Source organism: Loxodonta africana, chromosome 1 (assembly GCF_030014295.1).
Source record: "Loxodonta africana isolate mLoxAfr1 chromosome 1, mLoxAfr1.hap2, whole genome shotgun sequence".
In the NCBI taxonomy this organism is placed as follows: Eukaryota; Metazoa; Chordata; class Mammalia; order Proboscidea; family Elephantidae; genus Loxodonta; species Loxodonta africana.
The window spans coordinates 16,179,124-16,198,703 of NC_087342.1; the positions used below are offsets into that span (position 1 = coordinate 16,179,124).

The 19,580-nt window shown below is 48.0% G+C and overlaps 1 protein-coding gene across 4 annotated transcripts in view; it reads right to left on the reverse strand.

Moving 5' to 3' along the window:
* The window catches only part of HEG1 (heart development protein with EGF like domains 1), a 109,187-nt gene extending 102,392 nt beyond the window's left edge, over window positions 1-6,795 (reverse strand). For all 4 annotated transcript variants that reach the window (XM_064292600.1, XM_064292554.1, XM_064292516.1 and 1 more), the window contains exon 1: window positions 6,483-6,795. In XM_064292600.1, the coding sequence (XP_064148670.1) occupies window positions 6,483-6,795 (313 nt within the window). The remainder of the gene's footprint in view (window positions 1-6,482) is intronic.
* Between the last annotated feature and the right edge of the window lie 12,785 nt (window positions 6,796-19,580).

The window sequence follows — 19,580 nt, forward strand, 5'->3', positions numbered from 1 at the left end:
ATTCTGTCGAGTTGGTTTCCTCTTCTGTGGCTTCAACTCCTGCACCACCAGGCTGTATCTAGCCCTGACTCCTCTCTAGTTCAGCGGTAAATTCTCAGCAGGACACGCTGCAGCCTTGATAATGAAAGTTACTAAAACTAAAGTAACCTCTTCAGTGACGAACCAGCTCTTCTGCATTCTCTGCCCTCATCCCTGGTTCCTCACCCTCTGTTGTCTCTAAGCCAGCCAGTCCCCAATCCCTCTGCTTTGCATTTTTAAAGGACCCTTTCAACCCTCGCTTTCCATTTCCCCTACCTCCATTCTAGTCCATGCCCTGTCTTCAGTCCTTTCCTTCCAACACATCTGGTATAATGCCTGCCAGCATTCCAATATTTCAGACATAACTCTGGACAGTAGTGGCTCATCTGTGGTTCATCTGAGAGCCCCCAGCACCAATCACAAACAAGGAACCAGCAAACTCCACTGCTCCCCTCCTCAAAAGCCACCAAGGGCTCCACAATGGAGATGTCATTAAACCAAACACCTTCAACAGGTCTCTGAAGCCCTCCACGATCTGCCCTAATCTCCTCTCCAGTCCTGTCTTCAGTGACTCTGGTTATTCTAGAGGGATAACTAGCCTCCCCAAGTCTTCTCTTCTGGCCTTTCTTAAGCAGTGACCACCTCCATTTAAAAAGCCTTGAGCTTTTCAGTATCTGGGACTTTGCTGATGCCAATACTCACCCTGCCTCTCTGTCTCTCCATATCCTTAGTCAACTTTCAACCACTAAACAACTCCTTCCTTCTCCCTGAAGTCTTCTTCTCTAGTCCTCCATGCTGCTGTCCTTCTCTAGCCACACCATTCCTTTGGTCACTCTGATCTTCTTGCCACGTCTTTAGCTATGAACTCAGACCTCTTGCATCATTATTTCACTTTTTACCAGTTCGATGCATATTTCCAGGGGGGCAAAATGCACTTCCACAGAAGCCCTCCCTATCACCCACCACAGATCCTCATCCACAGGGAAGGCCTCAGCAAACACTTCCCGATTTACCAATTGGTCAGATGTGACACAGACTGAGACATCTGCCACACTCCAACAAAAGGAGAGAGAAAAGACGGGATAAACATCTGCCTATACAAGATGAGAAAACCCTGGTGAGCATAGTGGTTAAGAGCTACGGCTGCTAACCAAAAGGTCGGCAGTTCGAATCCACCAGGTGCTCCTTGGAAACCGTATGGGGCAGTTCTGCTCTGTCCCATAGGGTCGCTATGAGTCAGAATCGACTCAATGGCAGCGGGTTTGGTTTTTTGGTTTTATACAGGATGAAGACTGAGCGGGCACAAGAGGGCATAGACTTCAAAAAGAAAGCAATTTTATGGCACTGAATACGAGTACTTTTAACCTCTCCTCCTACTGAACATAACAACTGCCTCATAGTGTCAGCCAATGCTCCATGTTCCCAGAAGACAGTCCATTAAGAACACCACCAATTCATTTCAGTTTGGTTAATAAATAATGTAGCTGCCCTCAGCATCAGTAACCTATGAGTTGGCATATAAATAGGGCAAAATTCGTAATATCGATGCAAAATTCTATTTCATACATGTTTTTATAAAGGCTTGCAGTCTTATCTCAGGCAATTCCTCAAATAAATAAATACATAAATTAATTCTGGATCTCCCCGGATAGCACAAATAGTTAAGCACTGAGCTACGACTAACCAAAAGGTTGGCAGTTAGAACCCACCCAGAGGCAACCCAGAAGAAAGACCTGGTGATCTGCTTCTGAAAGGTCACAGCCATGAAAACTCTACGGAGCACAGTTCTATGCTGACACACACGGGGCCACCATGAGTCGGAGTCAACTTGATCGCAACTGTTTGGTTGGTACTCTGCAGACTGTCCCCCTTACCATTCCCATCTCCTTATCTCTTCTTCCACCTCAATCCTGGACCCTATTCTCTGAAACAAACAAGAGCAGGGGACTGAGGAAGACAGGAAAAAGAATGACAAGCTGGAGAGGATCTTGGCAGTCTAGGACAACTATTGCCCCATTTTACAGATAAGAAAACTGAGATTTCATGATATTGTGGAAAGAGCAAATGGATTTAGTCAAAATGGACTTAAATCCTGCCTCTTCCATTTACTATGTGATCTAAACTCACCAGGCTTTAGCTTCCCCAACTGGAAAAGGGAAATAATATCCCTCACAGCATTGTTCTGAGGAATAAATAGGATAATGCGTGGGAAAGCACCAACCACGCATAGGTGCTCAAAGGGAAGCCAAGCCAGCTTGAAAGCCTAGGAGTCAAAAAAAAAAAAAAAAAAAGGCCAACACTAGCCTTCTCTGTTGCTTCCCAGGCTTCTTCAAAGGGAGGTGGCTTTATTACAGCTGAAACCTCCGTTCATTAAAAAAAAAAAGGGAGGGGGCTGGGGTGGGACTGGGACAGAGGGAAGCCACTGAAGACAGCAATAAGTGGCTAGCAAAACCTCAACTGCCGTCTGTTCTTTGCTTTCTTTCTGACTCTCTGGGGCAATGACAAGTTTAATTCCAGGAACTCTGTTTTCAGCCAGCTGGGCAGGGCTGCTGGAAGGCGAGAAGGGATCACCGGGAGGGCACAGGCCCCTCCCCGGCTCTCCAGGACCAGGGATGCGGTAACCGCCCAGTGGGCAGCAAACACCTTGCATTCTCCCTCTGCCTACATCACTCAGCTCTCCCCCAGGAAGTATCAGTTCAGCTTTTGCACGCTCACATGGAGGGAGGCAAGAAAAGGGCTCTTGCCCTGTTAAAAGGATGTGGCTTTTAAAACACACACGCATCACTGAGAGTCCCTTTCCCCACATCCCTCCTTCTATTTGGGGCACCACCACCACCCCCTCCACCCCCAACCCCCCAATCAAAGCAAGCAGGCTTCTCAGGAATGCCAGCCTCCTGCCTCCTGGAAGAAAGCCACTCTCTCTTCCCTAAGGGGCTGCCTCTCTCCCAGGCCGGGTCACCGTGTAATGGTCTCCCAGCAGCCAGGCTAAATGACGAAGTTGGCCCACACAGTTATGGCAACTCAGGCGACAGCTATTTAACAGCTCAGAAGGGGCTGGCCTCCTAGCGCTTCCTTTACTCTGAAACAAGTCATTGCCATCGAGTTGATTCTGACTCACTGTGACCCTACAGGGCACGGTAGAACTGCTCCACAGGGCTTCCAAGGCTGTAAATCTTTATGGAAGCAGAATGCCACATCTTTCTCCTGTGGAGCGGCTAGTGGGTTTAAACCATCGACCTTTCAGTTAGCAGCCAAGTGATTAACCACTGGCCACCAGGGCTCCCTTACTTTTACTCTAGGGAGGTGCATTTTTCTAAGATTTTTATTCCTTCGGCTGGCTGTTCCAGCATCATCTCCTCTGTGGGTGGGAAAGTTCTTTCCTTCTGCAATGACTTTCATTATGATTTAAGCCTTTTTGTTCCTCTCATCTACAAACCTCACAATTAAGCCATGGCCTCTGGATCAAAAAAAAACCAAGACATTAATATAAGCTTAGCATCCAGATCTGAACTGCAGCTCAGACACCTCGAGAGGTTAAAAACACAGAGAAAAAGAAAACCTCCAGGACTCAGCATCCTCCCTGTCACCAGTGGCTGTGGCACCAGCAATACACATCAGCTGAAGAGCCAGCAGCGTGGGCAGGTGGGCACAAAAGCTTAACAATGGCTGTACAAACAGGGGACTGTTCTCCAGTGACTTGTCGTCTCAAAGCAGGCAGAGAGCCCACATACAGAATGGAAATAATTACTCAACAGCAAGAGCCTTGAACTCTGCCAAGAGGAGGAAAAGGGCTGGAAGTGGACCACAGGGAAGAAAAGGAGTCACAGAGTGGCCTCTGGGGACATCTTTGGTCCCTGCTCCTGACACCAGTGTATTTGGAAGACCAAGCCACAAAGGCGAGGCACTGACCAACAATATCCCTGCAGCAGAAGGGGCTGCAGGCTGTTTCCCCAACAACCAAACGAAGCACATTGTTTGTAAGACCACGGGGCTCATCACCAGCAGGAACAAGCAACTCCCCAAATACAAAATGGTGATACAGAACCTGAGTGACCATCTGTCAGGGATGCTGTGGAGGGCAGACAGCTGCAGCAGGGGGGACCAGATGACCTCCTTAGGCCCTTTCAGGACTGAGACTTTACCCGTTGTGAAATAGCTGATACTACCTGGTGACACACAGCGGCTCATGAAAAGGCTCTGAAGAAAATCTTCAGAGGTTATTAGGAAACTCAGAATCTCTGATATTACCTACCACTGGTTTTCTTGTTGTTTTTTTTTTCCCCCAAGTGACACTGTTGGAACCATCACTAGAAATCAAGTACAGGTCATGCCTGGATCCTCAAAAGTACTAGTCACTTCTAGCAGTTTTGAACAGAGAATCATTTTCATCTCTTCTCACCCCACCTTTCTAACATCTCCCCTGAGATCCCACCTTGGATCAGCTGAAGAGCCGGCACTTCTTAGGTGATCCCAAGAGAGACCACGGTAGTAGGAGAAGGTTTAGACCATCCTGAGTCCTCCCTAACTGCTTTCTGGGACTCTAGGATGCATTCTTCCCAGTGACGCATGGACTTGAAGCCTCCAAAACTCTCACTTTCCAAAATGAATCAAACTACGAAGGTTTCAAAGACAAGACTGGCAGCTGTACCTGCCACACCTCTAATGAAGGGGAGGTCTCTGACTAGCTAGGCAAAGGAGATTGCTGAGCCCCTAAGCCAGTTTCTTCCAATCTCTCCATAACATTTAACCTCTCCATGACCTACGGGGATTCCCAGTCAGGAGAGAAGCAAGGAGGTTCCCCTGCCACCTCAGCCCCCCAGGGCCCTGCAAGTCAGCATCCCCTCCACCTACCTCCTAACAACAAGATCACGGGCCCTCAGCTACCAAAGCCTAAAGACCAGCCAGAGAAACCTGCCTTCATTTCCTGGGTGTTTCCTCTGCCATGTCCTCAAGTCCCTGAACTTGAGTTTCTATTTAGAAAAACTCACAAAATAGCACACAGTATTCCTCGGTTACTTTTCTAAGACAGGAAAGTCAGGAAATAACATCTTTTATGTTCTCGATCTTTCCCATGGAAAGTAACCAATGTATGTTGTAAGTTATCTCAAGTCAGAGTTACAACGGAATGTGTTTCCTAGGTCTTGAGAAGCTACTTTCCCTCAGTTTCTCAATCTCATGCCAGTGATGTAGAAGTTCACAAGGGCAAGGCGTTTTGCAATGATGGGAGTACGGCCAAATATGAACTTGAGTTTTGACTAGAGGACCCCTGATTTAAAAAAAAAAAAAAAGCCAAAAACTTTACTTATTCAACTACAAGAAGCATTCGTAGGCTTGATAGAGCAAGCTGATTCATATGCCAAAAAGTTTGTGTGATCTGAGAAACTGAAATAAATTGTCAATTAGTCCAATGAAATCTGCTCAACCTTCGCCTAAACTCAAAGTCAAAACCTAATGCTGCAAGCAGCCTTGCTCCCCCAGGGTAACTCTGAGAGAAGGGATACCCTGTGTCACTCACAGCAAGGCAAAGACTAACACTACCATGTTGCTGACTTTGTTCAAAGCACTTTCCATTTATTTTTACTTTCACTTTGTCACATATCACTAGGAGGCCAGGAGGAACAGGGATCATTACTCCCATTACACAGATGGTGGAACTGAGACCAAAAGAGGTGCTGTCTCCAAGGTCCCAATGTTATTATGGTTAAAATCCCACTCAGTCCTTGGCATTTTCTTCCAGGCCGAAAGAAAGAACTGGACAGAAAGGTTCGGAGGAGAGGAGGCCAGTTCCTGCTACCTGCCCCGGCCGCAGTGGCTGCCTTTGGAGCTGAGGAGCGAGGGAGCTCGGGGACCGTCCTGTGCCAGCTTGTCCTGCAGGGTTTCAACCTTGCAAACCGTCTCCCAGCGACTCTGCTTTGGGACTGAACCAGGAAAGAATAACTTTTTAACGGACTTGGGGGAGAGTGTTTTGTTTCGAACCGACTCCTTTGTTCATTGCAAAATCCTCGGTGCTAGAACTCTTTTACACATCAGTTACTGATACTTGGAAGTGAGGCTCTGCACCTGGAGAAGCTAGTTCTGCATCTAAAGAAAAGAAAGATTGAATTTGGGGAATGGACGAGCCGTGTGTTATCACCTCAGAGGTGGGAGAAGCGCTTTGGAAGCGTTCTTTCTTTTTTAAAAGGAGATGTGTAGGGCGAAACAGGGTACCCCAGGGATGATAAGTTTTCTTCCAAAGGATGGGGGCGGACGGGATGGTTACACCCCCGGTCCAGCCACCAGCGCAAGCGTCCGGGAAATCCACTCTCCCCACTCGCCGCCCTCCCGAGGACCCCACGCGCGCCGGGAAGCGAAGCCCCCAGCCGGGCCGAGCAGCGCAGAGGGGCCTAGGCCGGAGATGCAGCCCCGCGGCGCGCCCCCGGTCCCCGGCCCTGGCTCGCTCGGCGCCCGTTCCGGCTCTCACTCACCCGCGCTCCTGCCTCGGCCGGAGGGGCCCCGCCGTGTCGTGACGCCCGGCCCGGAGGGCGTGGGGCTGGGAGCGGGGGGCGCGGGCCCGCGGCTGTGCTGGGGCGGCAGCGGCTGCAGCTCGCGCTCCGAGCCGGGTTCGGGCGGCCGCGCCAGCCCCGCGTCCGCGAGGGGCGCCCCGCTCGGCGCGCGGCTGGCCGGGGAGGGCGGCTGGCCCCGCGGCCCGGGGGCCGCCGGCGGCGGCAGCAGCAGCAGCAGCAGCAGCGGCAGCAGGAGCGGCAGCGGCGGCCCCCGCGAGGCGCGCGGCGAGGCCATGGTCTCTGCGCCCGGGCGCCTCACATGCCCGGCGCGCGGGGCGGGCGCGGGGCGGCCGCGAGTGCCAGGCGGCGGGCGGCGGTGCGGCGCGGGGCCGGGGAAGTGAGCCGAGTGAGGCAGCGCGCGCAGTCCCCGCCTCAAAAGTTGTCGGAGCCGCGGGAGGGCGGCCGGGGGCCGGGCGGGCGCGGCGGAGGCGGCCCGCGGAGCAGCTCCATGCTAATTAGCCGGGCGGGTCGCCGGGCGGGCGGCTCCTCCTCGGGTTGACATCACCGGGCGGCCGGGGGCGGGGAGAGGGCAGGAAGGGGGCGGGGGCCGGCGCCCGGGAGATCGGCCTGGCCCGGGGTAGCGGCATGAGGTCGGCAGAGCCGCAGTGCAACTTCTGTCCCACGCCCCTGTCCTCCCTCTCACCCCCTTAGCATTGCTTTGTTTTCTGGAGAAAAACCCGAACAGCCGAGTCTTCCAAATCAGGAACCAGAAGTTCCCAACTCCTTAAACAGACGCTAAGTCTGAGAAGAGCAGGTACTCGGAGGATGTGACTGGCACAAACTAGATTACATAAGGTGCTTTGATACAAAAGCGGGATCCTTTCCCTGCTCCCCAGACCGCGTGGCCACCGCCCCTTACTGTTTGGAAGCACACCCACTCCCACCACTACCCCTTCTCCAGGCCCCCGGGGCTGTGTGGTGCTTGGTCTTGCCACGGCTGACACCTCACTCACCGTCGGGCCAGCGTGGGAATCATCACTTTCCCCTCCGCCTTTGGAGCCTGGATTTCGTTCCCCTTCGACCACTGCCTTTGGCTCAAACCAGAGTTCTGCAGGGATGTCGCCGCTGGGACACCCAAACATGCCGCAGGGAAAAGGAAACTGTGAATTCAGGCAGGGCTTGGGCAAACTTACCATCAGCAAAAGGGATGCGGGATGACAATTCAGCAAAAGGATGTAGAGATCACTGAATTTAAACGGGAATCTTGAGGAGAGAATTTCAAAGATTCAGCGCAAACACATTTTCTTGGTAAATTACATACCACGTGTGTCCATACCCCCCAGCCGCTGATAAAAAATAATAAAATGTCTAAATTTAGGAGTGCAAGGCTCATTCATAGGTGAAAATAAAGGGGGCTCAAAATGGGGACAAAACTTGCTCAAGATCCTGGCGCTAAAGATGAAGTGATACTTCCATGTGGCTTCATTACTTCTGTTCCCCTAACTCAGAATTTGCAATAATTCAAACAATGTCGCCACTGAAACGAATACTGGAGCTTCTTGGGAAACTTGTCAGTTCTGCTGAGGATCCCAGCCTGACCACTGAATTCTCAGAAAAATGAGGATGGCCTCCTCCCTTGGGCCTGCCTCTCCACCCTACTTCTCTGCCCCTCTCTGGTACTCTGTCTCCAGATCTCCTTGACCCACCTCTAGGGGAATAAGCAGATCACAGTGTCCTGGGCCCACTTTCTAGTGACTCAGTGGTCACTCTGTGAGTCATTTGGCAGAAAACATAAAGGGTGCTCCATATAAACACACCTTAAATGGGGAAGAAAAGAGTAAAGATTTGATTTGATTTTGTTTTATTTTTAAAGAACCTCAAAACAAACCCAGCTTTCCAAGGTTCTCCTATGGAATGTCCAGGTCTCTCCAGGAAAGTACCAAAACAAGAATTCCCCTGTAAATAACTCAGTTCGCTCTCATGGCCCCAACTCAACTTTGCTGGACCCTGCTCTCCTGTTAACAGGCAGGATTGCGCAGCTGCCCAGACCCAGCCTGACAAGCTCCAACAAGCCAAGACGCTGTGCTCGGAGGCTCTGGTCACAGCTCCTTTCTCCCTTCACAGAGAGCATTTCACACAGCACGGGTTGTCCTTCTAGGCAACCAGTAAGGTTTAATGATTTAATGACCCTTACGGGCTTCCCTTGTGTATTTAGAGATCCCACTGGAGAATCTGCCTTTACTACCAAGGCCCAAAAAGCAAATATGCACCCACCACCTGCTCCTCCCATTAAGCACCACAGGCTTATCTCTCTCTAATCTTCTAACAGAAATGACTGAGTTCAAGTTAACTGTCACAGCTAGGTAGGGCTTAGCCTGTGGACGAGTAGCAAGAGGCACATGAAGAAGCTGGAAAGGTTGGTCACAGTGAAGGTAGATTCCAGCCCTTTTCCATCTCTGCCTAGGAGAGAACAAGAAAAAAACAGGCTACATCTCAGCAAGGGAGAGTTGAGACCACATAGAATCTTGGGAAGAGTAATAGACTTAAGTCCTTGTTTCTAGTCCTGACTTTACCACTATCTCGTTGTGTGATCTGGGCCTCAGTCCTCACCTGCAAAACTAGATGGTTGTTAAGGAGTGCTCCAGCTCTGATGTTTTAGGGTTCAGTAAAGACCTTCTCGGAGTCCTTGAGTGGTTAATGCACTCAGCTTCTAATCAAAAGGTTGCAAGTTTGAGTCCAGCCAGAGGTGCCTCTGAAGAAAGACCTCAAGATATACGTCCAAAAAAAATCAGCCATTGAAAACCCTGTGGAGCACAGTTCTACACTGCCACACACGGAGTCACCATGAGTTGGAGTCAACTCGACAGCAACTGGTTAACTGGAAAGAACTTCTGAGACAGTAGCGAGGAGGTATAAACAAGTGTACAAGGGACACTTATAATGTTTCTTTCCCAGGGATATAAAAATCCAGACAAGATTCTTAGATGGCTTAGAAGAGACCCCATCTGGGCCAGGGGGATACATCAGATAACCTCTCAGATTCATTCCAGCCTTGGGAATCCACTGATCTAGAAGGAAACAGGTGGCAAGCCATCTCAGACTATATTCCAAGGCTGAGTGAGTTGGGAGTCAGGCATTTCTAATCTCTCTGGAGGTAGGAGTGGGGGGCACTCCAACGAAGTTGACGGTAAAATCGTCAGCGATCCCAGCGTCTCCACCACCTGATACTGCCTGTAGTCAGAGCTTTTGCAGAGGCTTCCCTAACTCGGCTCGTGTTAGTTAGACTAGGCTTAGGCTAAGCTGCAGTAACAAACAGACCCCCGAATGCAGCGACTTCATCCCACAGACATTTAATTCTTGTTCACTTATGAGTCTTAGGCACTGATGCTCAGATGACTGGGGTGGCTCTTCTCACAGTCATTTACAGAGGCACTCTATGGCGGCTCTGCCATTCTCTGACATGTGCCTTCCAAAGTTGCTCTGGGCATTGACATGCCAATCAGCCAGAGGTTAGAGAGCATGGAGGTGTAAGCATGGGAGGTTTTGATGGGCCAGGCCTGGAAGCGCCTGCATCACTTCCTCTTACATTCCACTGGTGAGAACATGGTCACATGGCTCACCAAACTACAAAGGAGCCTGGGAAAATACAGTCTAGAGGTCTCCCCAAAGAAGGAGAGAAGGGGTGGGGGGAGACAGCTAGCAGTTTTTGCTCTACCACTCGACATCAGTAGGGCAGAGAAAGACAGGGATGAACAAGAAGATTCTTCTCTCTGGCCTCAGTTTCCTCCTTTGTAAAACAAGGGAGTTGAATCAGATGATCTCTCAGGGCCCATCTACTTTAACACTCTGTGGTTCTAAGAGGTGACAAAATATCTTTCCAGTGCCAAAGTAAACAAGCCAGGCAGGCTCCTGCCTCAACATGTCCTCAGCCCACAGGGTCCTCCTCTGTCCATTGGCCTGGCTGGCAGACCCTGTGGAGAGGGCCTTGAGTTCTCTCCAAGTCCTGTTCATGAGCTGTTCTTGTTCCTCGGCTAGTCAAGTGATCACTGTTGACCTCAGTCTCCCCAACTACCCTTTGCCACCTCCTGGGGCTGGTGTGAAGATATGATGAGATCACTGCCCAAAGGCACCAGGAGCTGTATATGATGCTCTTACTGTAACCAGGACCTTTTATAATACTGTGTTCTAAGCTGGCCCCAAAGCGTGTCCAGCTCCTGAGCACGGTGCCCCTGCAGGACCCTGGTAGTGCAGTCAGTGGTGGCATTGCCATGGCTGGGATACACTGGTGACTACCTAGCAGTGGTATCTCAAGGAACCCCCAGGATTCTGGTGATTAGGGTCCCTGAGGGTTGATAGATCAGTTCCACAGACACCTGGATTGAACTCTACCTGGGGCAGGTGAGCCAGGCCTAGTCATCACTGTCTTCTCCAGGGAGTTTGCCTGCTTCTCTGCTGTGTGCTCAGCACCCTGGGTTGCAGTAGTCCTTTTACTCATCCTCTCATCTGCTTGTCCACCCCAGCACATTTTCTGAGCTACTTTCTGGCAAGTTCTGTGCCTTATTCATCTTTGTATCCCCAGCACCCAACATAGGGCTTTCCTACTTTTATTTAATCATCCAATGAATATTTACTAAGTAGGCATTCTGCTGGGTGCTGGGTGAGTCCCTGACCTCAGAGAGCTTAAAGGTTTGGAGAAGACAGAAGAATCAAAAGAACGTAATGTAAACTTGTCACTGTAGAAAATACCCTGAAGGGGAGCACTCAGGGGGAGGATGTTGGGTTTCCCTGTGGCCGTGAGATTGAGCCAAGATCTGAAAACTGTGTAGGCCATTAACCAGGCAAAGGAGTATGGGAAAAGTATGTGCAAAGGCCCTGAGGCTGGATGCAGTTGGATAAATGTAAAGGATGAAAGAAAGCCAGTGTGGCTGGAGCCCAGAGAGCAAGGAAGAGTATGGACAGAGGTGAGACTGGAGATTTTCATAGCAGCCAGATCAGGCAGACCCTAGCAGGCCATTTTAGGGATTTTTGCATTATAGGTTTTGGGTTTTTTTTTTTTTTTTTTTTTGCTTTATAGTTTAGGGAAGTCACTGTAAGATTTTTACTCAATGAGGGGGGTGATGTGGGGGTGGAGATGAGGAGGGAAATGGGGTGAGGGGTGACACGATTTACAATTGAAAATCATCATTCTGGCTACTGTAAGGGGAATGGTTTAGAAAGAAACAAGAGCTGATGCTTGAGCTCTTAGAGTCCAAGAGAGAAATAATAGTTCTTGGATGAGAGTGATGAAAATGAGTTCAGAGAAGAGGATGGATTTGAGAGATTGTAGGAGGATTTTGATGCAAGAATATGAAGGAAAAGGTAGAAAGGGGTCAAAGGTGTCCTGAGTTCCTGGCTTGCATGACTGGATGATTGATGGTGCAAGTCCCTGGGACAGGGAATAGTGAAAGAGAACTAGGTCTGGGAGGTCAAGATCATTGACTTGCTTTTGTACTTGGGTCTAAGGTGACTTTGAGAACTTCAAAGCTGAGAGGAGAGGTCCAAGTTTGAGGTCTAGGCAGAGGAGCCTTCTGCATATAAAGGGATGAGGTCACCTAGGGAAGATAGTATTGTTGTTAATAAACAGAGCCTTAAAATGAGCCAGAAGGGAGACTGGGAAGGAGCACAGAGAAGTAGGAGGAGACCCAGCTTATGTCACCAGAGCAAAGGGAAGGAAGTCATGATTAACAGTGTGGAGTGATGCTGAAAGGTCAAGTAAGGTGAAGACAGAAAATATCCATTGGTCTTAGCAACATGGAAGTCATTGGTGATCACACAAGAACTGGTTCAGTGGAGCGAGGGGCAGAAGCCACAATGGAGCAAGCTGAGAGAGTGGGAGGCGAGGAAACCAAGCTAGTAGGGGTAACTTTTCAAGAGAGCTTGGCTTTGAGGGGAAAGAGTGAGTTAGGCTAGTAATTATGGGGGAATGGAGGAGTAGGGGAGTTTTTCTTGTTGTTCTTAGGAGAATTTGAACATGGAAAGGGTCTACTTGGAAAGGAGAATGTCAAAGTTATAAGAAAGAGAAAATGGGGTCAACATGGTAAGGTTTCTGAGAAGCAGAAGGGATGGGATCCTTAGCAGAGGTGGAGGAACCAGCCTTGGGAGGAAGGACCTCCCTCCGCTGTAACTGAGGAAAGAGGAGAGAGTAGAGCATTAAAGAGGTCTGAATTTCTGTCTGAGGATTTCTAATTTCTTTGTAAAGTAGGAGACAAGGCTATTTGCTGAGAATGGAGGGGATTGAAGGAGCTGGACCCAAGAGATTTGAAATGTTGGGGGTCATGAAGACATTTAGGAATAGTTGTAGAGAGTAAGAGAAACATCCTGGAATGCCCAGCCCTGTTGAGGGCCAATGGAGATAGGTGAAAATGAACCAATAGTGGCAAGTGTCCAGCAACATCTGCTGTCCCCCAACTTGCTTATCTCTGCTAACTACTATCCAGCATCCTGGGCGTCAGCTGGGGCATGACTTCAGGGTAGATTTCCCTCCTACCAGGAACAAAGACTTCTGACTTCTCTTGACTCTTCCTGTCTTCCTGGCTCAACCCCAACCTCTATATCCCATCTGATCCTTTTCTCTGCCCAGAGAAGCATCAAGAATCCCTGAAGACAGATCTACAGAGCTAGCCTTGATAGCACAGGGTACAGTAGAAGGAACACTTGCTACATCTGCATTGCTTTGTTCTGAGCCCCAGGAAGCAGAGTGCCTTGGGATTTTGACCAAAGAACTGAAAGAAAAAACACGCCTCCCTGTTTGACCTCCCTGGGGAAGCCAGGAATTATAGGGATAGCATCACTCGGCCTGCTTGCTGGACCCCAGGCCTAGGGAGCCCTTGCTGCTTCTCCTCCTGGTCTACCCACTGGTGGTGGGCTCCTGGGGTCATTTGCCCTGGAGGGCCATGGTGGGGGCATAAACACCGAAATCCCTTTGGAAACGGGCTGGGATCTCCTCCAAGGAGGAAGGATTGCTCACGGCTTGGCCGGGTTCCCAAGCATCATGTACAGCAACCCTGAGCTCCAACTTACGCAGCTTGGGGTGGGTCCTCGAATGACCTCCTGTTTCTTGTCTGCCCATCTGAGAGGACCATTCCATTCCAAACAACATTCCTCCGATAACATCGGTTACACACTGTAAACGTCAATGAGCCAGGAACATTCTCCGGCCCAACAGGATTCTGATAAAGCAGTCTTATTTTGCAGAACCATCCAGCATGAAACATCCTCCCTAGAGCAGGCAGGGAAATTCCTGGGATGCCAGGACACTGGGTGAAATGGCCAGACCTCAAGGGAAAGAGCCGGGCGCCCAGCATGGAGTTCTCACATGGTTAGAAGGGCCTGGGTCTTCAGTTATTACTTCATTCATCCATTCAGTCGTTGGACACATGTTGGTCAAATACTTCCTAAGCATCAGGCCCTGATCTGGAAATGCTCACATGGCCGTAAAGCTCCCTTGACTTTCGAAAGTCATAACTCACTCCACTCACGCAGTAACAAGGTAAGACGTTCATGCCTTCACGTCTAAACCATACACTCCCACCTTTTCCCTTGGCTGCTCATCTCTACTCTTTCCCTCTGTGAGTCTGGGGGTTTTCATCTTCTTCTGCATCCTTTTGAGCCTCCAATTCTGTTGGCTTTCCTATATGTCACTTTCTGTTTGCAGGTGTCTCCTCCGTGGGCCTGTTTCTGAGTATCTCAGTCTCCCCCTTTCTTCATCTCCTTTGTGTCCTGGATGCCCTTTGTGTCCTGGCCCATTCATTCCTCTCCTTCTGTCTCTCCTTTCCTTCCCTACTTACACCTGTTTTCCAATGAACTCATCCCCAAGTTTTTTCTCTTTCCCTTTTCTTCTTCCTTAACTATTACACAGAACTAAATAAATTTTTCTTACATTCATGGAATATACTTTTACATTCTCCAGTTTTTCATTTTTAAATTGGTTGAGGATGATTTGTACTTTTCTATGTTGTCTGAATTTCTTATAAGACCATCCATAACTATTTAAAACTTTGTTAATTAAAGTATGATGTACTTACAGCAAGGGCGTGGAGAAATTGGAAACTTATTCCTTGCTGGTGGGAACGTAAATGGTGCAACCACCATGGAAAACAGTATGGGGTGGTTCCTCAAGCAGTTGAACGGAGAATTACTCTATGACCCAGCCATTCAATTCCAAGAGAATTGAAAGCAGAGACTCAAACAGATACTTGTACACCAATGTTCACCATAGCACTATTCACAATGGCCAAAAGGTGGAAACAGCCCAAGTGTCCATCAACGGATGAACAGATAAATAAAATGTGGTCTATACATACAATGGAATATTTTTCAGCCATAAAGAGAAATGAAATTCTGTTAAATGCTACCACATGAAGGAACTGTGAAAACATTATGCTGAAATAAGTCACACACAAAATGAAAAATACTGCCTCATCTCACTTATATGATTTATCCAGAATAGGCAAATTCATAGAGACCAAAGTCTATTAGAGGTTACCAGGGGTGGCTGGGAGGTGGAAATGGGAAGTTATTGCTTAAGGGGTACTGAGTTTCTCTTAAGGGTGATAAACAGATTTGGAAATGGATAGTGGTAATGGTCGCTTAACATGATGATTGTAATTATTGTCACTGAATTGTACGTGTAAAAATGATTGAAATGGTACGTTTTGCTATATATATTTCACCACAATAAAAACGGAGTAAAAAATAATAATGATATACAGACAAAACAGTGCACAGCTCGTAAGTGTGCCATGTAGAGGTCGATGAACTTCACTATCCGAACCACACGTGTGTAAGTGGCACTCAGATCTGGAAAGCTGTTCATGTTCCCTCTCTGTCCTTCAGCTCCCCACCTCCCAGAGGGTCACGACTCTTCTGACTTCTTTCAGTATAGATAGAGTTGTATATATTTGTTTTATGTTTTTCCATTTTTATATAAACAGAATGATATAATATGAACTAGTTTGTGTCTAGTATCTATGACTCGACATTATGACTGTGAGATTTTGTCACCTGCCTTGGTTATCTAGTGCTGCTATAACAGAAATAGCACAAGCGGATGGCTTCAACAAACAGAAATTTATTCTGTCATAGTCTAGGAGGCTAGAAGTCTGAATTCAGGGCACCAGCTCCAGGGGAAGATCCTCTCTCCCTGTTGGCTCTAGGGAAAGGTCCTTGTCATCAATCTTTCTCTGGTCTAGGAGCCTCTCAGTGCAGGGCTCCCAGGTCCAAAGGATGCACTCCTCTCCCAGCTCTTCTCTCTTGATGGTATGAGGTCCCTCTCCTCTCTTTTCACTTCTCTCTTTTATATCTCAAAAAAGATTGGCTCAAGATACAACCTAATCCTGCAGATTGTGTCCTGCCCCACTAACATAACCGCCTCTAGTCCTGCATCATTAACATCATAAAGGTTAGGATTTACAACACATAAGGTAATTGCTTCGGATCATAAAATGGAGGACAACAATATAATGCTGGGGAATCACGGCCTAGCCAAGTTGACATACATTTTGGTGGGACACGATTCAATTCATAACACTTGTGTTGTTGCGTGTACTTATAGCCTCTTCACCTTCCTTCCTGTACAGTACCCACTGCGGGGACAGCCCACCATTTATGTTCCATGCTATTGTTGATGAGCATTTGGGTAGCTTCCATGTGCGGCTGTTACAAATGGTGCTGCTGTGAACATTTGTGTGCATGTCTTTTGATGGCATGTATTACTTTTTATTTTATTTTTATTTATTTACTTTATAATGTATTTACTTTTATAATTGGAAAAAAAGAAAGAAAACTATTTCCATTTGGACAGATGAAAGTGGCCAAGCGGGATGTTTTCAGGAAAGGACCCTGGAGTAGGACACAGAACATGTGAGTCCCTCTTCGGGCTTCTCTGTTCTCTAGTTCTACAAATTTGGATGAATCAATGAATCTCAGAGAAGCTCAGTTTTCTTATCTGCAAAATATGGGCAGCAATATTTGCTATAGGTAAGAATTACCACCTGTCTTAGTTACCTAGTGCTGCTGTACCATAAAATACCACATGTGGGTGACTTGAAAGAACAGAAATTTATTTTCTCACAGTTCTGGTGGCTAAAAGTACAAACCAGGGCCTAGGCTACGTCTGTTCCTTCTATGGGCCTTTCTCCTCGTTTCTGGTGTCTGCCAGCAATCCTTGGCGCTCCTTTGCTTGTAGACAGGTCCTTACATGGTGTCTGTGTTCCCCCTGGGTGTGTGTCTCTGTGTCTATTCTGATTTTTTTATAAGACACCACTTAGAAGTGATTAGGTTTAGGACCCACCCCCACTCTGATATGACCTCATTAACACAACAGAAGAAAACCTCTATTTCCAAACAGGGTCATTTTTATCAGTACAGAGGCTAGGACTTCAACCCATACTTGGGTGGGGAGACACAATTCAGTCTATAACACTACCTCACAAGTAACTGTGACAATCAAATAAGATGATGAGTATGAAAAAAATTGAAAACAGTGTCATTAAAAAATAAGGTAATGTTATTATTTCTCTTATTAAAGAAAAAAAATTAACAATTATACCATGACATAGATTGAATTGTATCTCCCCCAAATATCTGTCAGCTTGACAGGCCATGATTCCCTTGTATGACTGTCTACCATTTTATTATCTTCTGATGTGATTTCCCTATGTGTTGTAAATCCTGTCACTATGATGTAATAAGATGGGTTAGTGGCAGTTATATTGATGAGGTCTACAAGATTAGGTAGTTTCTTAAGTCAATCTTTTTTGAGATATAAAAGAGAGAAGCGAACAGAGAGATGTGGGGACTTCATACCACCAAGAAAGCAGCATCAGGAGCAGAGCGTGTCCTCTGGACCTGATGTTTCTGTGCTGAGATGCTCCCAAGGGAAGACTGCTGTATCGCAAGGACCTTCCTCTAGAGCCGACAGAGAGAGAAAGCCTTCCCCTGGGGCCGATGCCCTGAATTTGGACTTGTAGCCTACTGGACTGTGAGAGAATAAACTTCTCTTTGTTAAAGCCATCCACTTGTGGTATTTCTGTTATAGCAGTACTAGATGACTAACACATACCATGAGGCCTTTGGTTCAGCAGTTTTTAAAATTTGAGCCTGTGGCCTTCACAAGACAAAAGTTCCCCCTGATCTCTGGCCTGTTGTGGCAATAAAAGAGAAATGTCTCCAAATGTCTTTTTTTCACATGAGCAAGTGGCAAGACATGGCCTGTGCTGGATTTTGCCACTTCGAAGTGGCCATTGGCTCAAAGCAGGTGGAGGCTCATGGTCTAGAGGAACAACAGAAAAAACACTAACTCTTGGAGCTTAAGGGACCTCAGAGACAGACCTGGGCCTGCGAGGGGAGGGATGTGCCACAGGGGACATACGGAGGACCGGGACTGGACTCATCTTCAGATACCAGGCCTGTGCCCTACCCACTGCCCTGCACTTTCTCCTTTTACAGAGAGAATTGGACCAGAATGTGAGACCAGCAACAGGGCGACATTTCTGCTAACCATCAGAGCAAATCTAAGACTGTGTGTTCTCCGCCAATATGGGGTCATTTGTTGGTTACGGGAAGCTATTCCTGTCCACACATGATGTGGAGACAGGCTGGGCCCTGGCCACAAGCTCCCACCCAAGTTCTTCCTCCCCACCCAATCAAAACAAACCCTGCTGCTCCGAGGATCACACCCCGAAGGCCGTTTCCTCAGGCCTTGCCCAGTGGTTTCTACAAGGGGAGACCTTGAGCAACCTTTGCAAGCTCCCAGGACAATAGCAAGGCCAGGCTTGGTGCTCCGGGGTATGGAAAGCTGGAGGGTGCGTCCTGGGGAGCACTGCCACCTAGTTAGGGAGAAATATATAGCCCGAGTGGCAGAGAGCTATTCAGGAAGGAGGCCAGCGGCTGCAGCACTAAGATGTTAAGTGCAAGAGGGCTTCTGAGGCAAGAAGTGGACTGAGGAGATGGAGAAGGCCCGTGGGAGAGGCAGGGAAGGATGGACAGCTTTGGAAAGACGTGATAGAGGGGGAGAACTTACAAATGGGAGGAGTTGGAGGGGGAAGGAGTCCTGCGAGCACATAGAGGGATGAACAAGGTGACTAATGGTCCCTGTTTGCCTGGGACCGAAGGGTTTTCAAGGGTGTGGGACTTTCATTGCTCAAACCAGGAAATTCCTGGGCAAACTGAAATGTTTGTCATTGTAGGGATGAAAGGAGAGACTGGACAGGTTTGGAGGGTCATGGGTGATTTAGAGACTAGTTTGTGGAGAGTCTTGAAAACTAGATATTAGACTAGTGATTCTCAACCCTGGCTGAACATTGGAATTGCCAGAGGAGACTTCAGAAAATGTCAGTGCCTGGAATCCATTAACCAGTTGCCATTGAGTTGACTCCAACTCATGGCGACCCATGTGTCTCAGAGTAGAACTGTGCTCCATAGGGCTTTCAATGGCTGATTTTTCAGAAGTAAGTTATCAGCCCTATCCTCTAAGGCACCTCTGGGTGGACTTGAACCTCCAACCTTTTGGTTAAAAGCTAAGTACGTTAAACGTTTGCAGCACCCAGGGACTACTGGAATCTACTAAAGACCTACTAAATTAGTATTTCTTACGGTGAACCCTTGGAATAGGTACTTTTTTTTTTTTTAAAGCTTTTCAGGTGGGCCAGGTTTGAGAAACACTGCCTTAAACTTAAACTTAATGTAGTAGGAAATAGAGGCTCAGCATAAATTCTTCAGCAACAGAAAGACATGGTGTAAGTGGTCAATCAAGAAGCATCTATTGAGCACCTACTCTATATCAGCAGGCACTATGCTAGGCTCTGGTCATGCATAAATGAAGGATATATATCACTTCCCCTGACCAGCCTGCAGGTTAGTAGAAAACAGGACTTCAAACCAGTTCTTCTGGTTTGAACCTCTACTGAGAATTTGAATTTCTAACAAGTTCCCAAGCTATGCTAAGCTGTTGGTTAGGGACCATTCTGAGAACCACTAGTAGACCAGTGGTTTTCAAAATTTATTGTACCTAAGAATCACCTGGGGATCTTGTTAAACTGT